The sequence below is a fragment of the Poromitra crassiceps genome, assembly GCF_964638095.1.
Source record: "Poromitra crassiceps genome assembly, chromosome: 16".
In the NCBI taxonomy this organism is placed as follows: Eukaryota; Metazoa; Chordata; class Actinopteri; order Beryciformes; family Melamphaidae; genus Poromitra; species Poromitra crassiceps.
Window position 1 is genome coordinate 12703247 of NC_139645.1, and position 5465 is coordinate 12708711.

At 43.5% G+C, this 5465-nt stretch overlaps 1 protein-coding gene across 1 annotated transcript; it reads left to right on the forward strand.

Moving 5' to 3' along the window:
• Nucleotides 1-2196: 2196 nt before the first annotated feature.
• On the forward strand, nt 2197-3285 carry LOC310791450 (beta-1,3-galactosyltransferase 1-like; the record flags this gene model as incomplete). The annotated part of the gene is made up of 1 exon (XM_083653142.1): nt 2197-3285. The coding sequence occupies one exon, from the start codon at nt 2197-2199 to the stop codon at nt 3283-3285; it is 1089 nt and encodes a 362-aa protein (XP_083509268.1).
• Nucleotides 3286-5465: the final 2180 nt, after the last annotated feature.

Here is a 5465-nt window from a genome sequence, read left to right on the forward strand (position 1 = left end):
AACACTGTTGCCTCACAGCAAGAAGGTCCCGGGTTCGAACCCCGGTCCGTCCCAGGTCCTTTCTGTGTGGAGTTTGCATGTTCTCCCCGTGTCCGTGTGGGTTTTCTCCGGGTGCTCCGGTTTCCTCCCACCATCAAGAAAGACATGTATGTTAGGGTTAATACTCCTGTCAGTGCCCCTGACCAAGGTACTGGCAAAAGAACTGGAGTTGGTCCCCGGGCGCTGCACAGTGGCTGCCCACTGCTCCTAGTTCTAGGAAGGTTCCTAGTAGAGGATGGGTCAAATGCAGAGGATGAATTTCCCCAAGGGGATAAATAAAGGATAACTTAATAACTTAACTAACTTAACTTAACTTAACTTAGTCCCACCTGTGATGACGGCCTTTCAGCCTGACTGTGGGGTCTGGGACACCCTAGTTAGGGTCTTTAATTTGAACTTTAATTCTTACTTTTGTCTATCACATTTTGATAATGTCACTCATTTTCATATGTATTCTTACTCTTGATCACACATGGTCACACGTCACCCATTTGATACATGGTAGTTTATACCAAAATTGATCGATTCAAAGAACAACTTTAATATTTGTCATCATTTATGGTCTCTAGTTGTTTTCATGTATATTGTTTCCAACCAGTACTTCAAAGTATTCACCTGACCATGTAACCACAGCTGTAACCCATCCTGCTTGATTGCATTGAATTGTATCATGTGACCTGACCTGTATGTATTTAAGATGGCGTCTCACAGTCCTTCACCAGTCTGATGAAGAGCTTTGCTCCAAACTAGGAGCCCTTGCAGTGTGCAAGCTTTTTATTCATTTTTTTACTTGTTGTTCACCTTTGAGCTCGGCACCTGCCCAACCTGGTTTTTGGATGTGCGTGCATTCTCTCTGATAATGTACCATAAAAATGCCACCGGCCTGGCTTCATCCTGGACTCCCTGATATGACGCACCAATAATGTTCCTATACTAGAAATAGTTGATTTGATTATTACCCTTGCGGAAGTTGCTAATAGGGAAACACCAGTAGAGCAACATACATTGCCAGGCTTATTCTCTGCACATGGCAAAGGACTAGAGTCACTATAGACAAACGGGCAGCGGAGTCCCAACATGCTTTGATAACGGAGGACGAAGGTATGTGGTATTTTTTATATGCGTTTTCTTCATTCAAAATGTGTCCTTCAGGCAGGGGAGGTGAGAGGCAAGGTGTTGCCTATAGCCTGAGGAAGGGCAAGAGTTTATGAAAAATTCCAAAATTATAATATGAAAAACTGAAATAGAAACCTACTGCTCTTATAGCAGAGTCATCTCCTATATAGGACAGGAGCATACATTTATTTTTTACAGTTATTTTTTTATTTATTTATTTAATATTTATTCATACAGGGGTAAAATGAGAGCTAGGCTCTCATTTTCAAGGGTGCCCTGTTACAATAAAACATTGACAGGAGTTGTATCTATAATCATTGTAACTGATTTGAATTCATTACTTAGGCCTGCTTGCCTGTTGAGCTGCATTGAACAGCTGAATGCCATTTGTATGACTTTAACATATTAAGAATTGAAGCAAGAGAGTAATATGTCAGCATTATAAAAAACACAAATTGTACCTTTTAATCAAAGGTTTCAAATCAACACTTTGAAGTGACCTATTCTTACGCTTCTGTCATTGTTTGCTTTTTGGTGTGAGATTCACTGTTAATCTACTAAGCAATAAGTAACCACATAAAGCCTTTCTAAAACCAACACACTGCTTTAAAGGAGTGCTTCTATTTCATTGTCTTCAATCTCTTTTCTCTCAGCCAGGAAATCATGGATAATGAAATCATGGATAATGAAATCATGGATAATGAAATCATGGATAATGAGAAGTCCAGAGGAATTGGGAGATGGTTCAGTTGGCCACACCGTCGCTGCTTCCTTTTTGTTCTGCTCGCGGCAGCACTTTGGGTTTTTTACCTGGAAATGGAAATGACAGCTGACTGGGAGCCCAAATTGTGGATGCAAAATAATACAGCAAAATGGTGGATGCAATTTGAAAGTGCGACCAATGTGGAAAATCATCCCAACACCACTGATGTCAATACAAATACCTCTGACTCCTCACCAGCTGTGCCACGGAGAGAGGTGGTCCGCCTCACGGAGAATCCACCGGTTCCCACTGCAGAGGCTCCACTGGTCACTCAACTGATGACACAAAATGAAACAGCGGTCACTCAACTGACGACACAAAACGAAGCTGTGGTCACTCAACTGACGACACAAAACAAAGCTGTGGTCACTCAACTGACGACACAAAAAAAGGAATCTGTGGTCACTCAACTGACGACACAAAACGAAGCTGTGGTCACTCAACTGACGACACAAAACAAAGCTGTGGTCACTCAACTGACGACACAAAAAAAGGAAGCTGTGCTGCCAACACCCATTCCGTATGTATCTCCGGGGCCCTACTCAGTGGAATACCCCTATGAGTACCACTTCATTATAAACGAGCCAAACGAATGCGAGCAACAGAAGCCTTTCGTGGTCCTGATGGTTCCGGTGGCGCCCCACAACCGGGCGCATCGCGACGTCATCCGCAGCACCTGGGGCAGTGAAGGCACGGTGCTGGGCAAAGTGGTGAAGCTGTTCTTCCTGTTGGCGCTGCACCCTGGAGAAGGAGCGGAGCAAATCCAACAGCAGGTGCTGCAGGAGAGCAGAGAGCACCGGGACCTGATCCAGAGTGACTACCTGGACTGCTACAAGAACCTGACCATCAAGACCATGGTGATGTTGGAGTGGCTGGACCTTCACTGCTCCAGTGCCTCCTACGCCATGAAGATCGATTCAGACACGTTCCTCAATTCTCACAACCTGGTCGACATGCTGCTAAAGGCTCCAAAGAAAAACTACATGACTGGGCTAGTGGCAGCAGGGGCTCAAGTTCTCAGGAACCCAACATCTAAGTGGTACCTACCTGTATCGCTTTTCCCTGAGTCACATTTCCCACGTTATGCGTTGGGACTGGGCTACGTTCTGTCTTTAGACCTCCCTAAAAAGCTTGTCGAAGCGTCCAGACACGTTAAAGCGGTCTACATCGAGGATGTTTATTTGGGCTTGTGTATGAGACACCTGGGTGTCCCACCCACAAACCCCCCAAACTGGAATCTGTTTAATGTCAGCCCTCTGTATTACAATCGCTGTGCTTACTCCAAAATAATAGTGACCACTGCTACTGAAAACACTGATCGGGTGCGGATTTGGAAAGACTTTAAAAGACCAGCGCCTTACTGTTGATACTAGAGGACAGTCTTGAAATGAAGGAGCCAAAAAACTGAATGACAGCCAGAGGGCTCACGGAACTTTGACACGACTGACTTTTCTCTGCGCCGTAGCTTGGCACTGTTCCCACATTGATCTTTGAATGCTATGTGCTTTTTTTTTAGATGTTTTTCTTTCTACTATGTATGTGTGATTTGATCTGCTGTGCAACTGCAGGGCAGAGTCCAGTACAAATGGCCCTATGGGGACATTGAAAGTACATCTCATCTGATGCATCATAATCAGATTACAGTTACTCATCGTTAAGGAAGATTGATTACATTTTTGATTACATCTTTCAAATGTGACAATTTTCAACCCCACACTCGAGAGCTCGGCAAGGGCCAGCAGGTCGGACAGTAAGGAGGTTTCCGTTTCTGTACTGTACATCGTCCGCACCCCCCCCCCCCCCACCCCCCCGCCCCCCCCAGCACAAAAGACAGTCCTTCCCCTTCCTCCTCAAACTGCATTCCATTGTTAGACAAACGAAAGGTGCCCCCCCCCCCCCCCCCTCCCGTTCCTCTGGGGTGGCTATGATCATGATTATGTTACTGTATGTGATCCCATAGACCATTGGTTCCCAAACTGTGGTCCGTGGGCCACTGGTGGTCTGCGGGGCTCCGCCTGGTGGTCCGAGATTTTTTTTATTTTTTTTACAGGCAACAGTTTTTACATAATACACATTAACCCTGAGGAATAACCGGATTGGGCCGATTTTTGGAAATATTAAAAAAAAAAAAAAAAAAAAAAAAAACATTTTTTTTCAGAGGCTGCAGCAGGCTCAGTTGTAAAGCCAGAGTGAAGTTTCTGGTATCATATGAAACGAGAAGACCTAAGGAATCGATCTGTACCAACCATGTCATGCTAGCTTGTCAGGAAGGTAGCTAAATAACACTCCAAAATTAGGCAAAATTTCGGCGAGGGGAAAAAACATTTTCAAAGGGCTCGTCCTCTTTTTCACAGCCTAATGTTGGCAGGTGTGTGTGTGCATGTGTCTGTGTGTGTGTCTGTCTGTGTGTGTGTGTGTGTGTGTGTGTCCATTTTGAACCAGCTAGTTTTGTTTGCAAATGTTGATATGAGTTGTTTTTTGATTAAAAATTGTATTTGTGGAACTAATTCTTTGTGTGACTGCATCCCTTTTTTAGTATGAGGTGCACTCTTTTCAACGTTTGATTTTGAAATAGGCTAATCCAAAAGTAATCAATATTAGATTACAAATCCAAGGGATTACGTTACTTATTACAAAAATGGTCATGTAATTTGTAATCAGTAACTGACTACATTTCAAAGTAATCTGACCCAACTCTGTGTATAGGGACAGTATTGGTATATAGATTATAGTATTTTAATTTGCACAAGGAAATGCAGTGCTGTGTTGATGACACTGGGGGGCAATATGAGCTCTGCGGTCTCAACAGAAGGTTATGGCCCTTCCTCTCCCTCAGGTGTTCCACCTCCCCCGGCTCTGATGGAAGCACTTCCCTGTGGACTCAGTCACTCTCGACACTGTCTGGATGTGTAACAGTTACACAACCGGCTTCTGAATGTTGTGCGCCTTTCTTCAGGTATCGCTCTGCTTCCTATTTTTGGGGTTGATGACGACCCCTTTATTTTATTACCACAGTATGAGTTGTGTTTCAGAGGGATACGCTTTCTGTTACAACTCTATCTGAGGATACACACCCCAATGGGAAATAGCTGGTGGGAGTGCAATTTGTTGGGTAAGGAATTTATTTTTCCTATTTTCCTGGGTGTATTTGAATGCATTCTTACAGGGTGTGAAATATTCAAGCTGTGCAAGAGACACCGGGATACACTGAGACATTGCATGGGGTTTCTATTGTAATGAAATATCTATGGTATGTATGTACTGTCTGTAATGTTAGGTGCTGTGTTCAAAAATCAAGTGTCAATCAAATGAATTATTATTAAGGAACTGTTTACACAAAAGCCATTTTTAAAGTAGCTATATAATCTCACTTTACGCACCTCCCTGAAAACTGAAATGACACTAAAGTGACGGACTGGACTTGCAACCAAAGTAAAGCACACTGACATGTTGGAACTTGTTAGATGAGCAGGACCAGTGTTGGGCAAGTTACTTGGGACATGTAATTAGTTACTGATTACAGATTACTCCTTAAAAAAGTAATAAA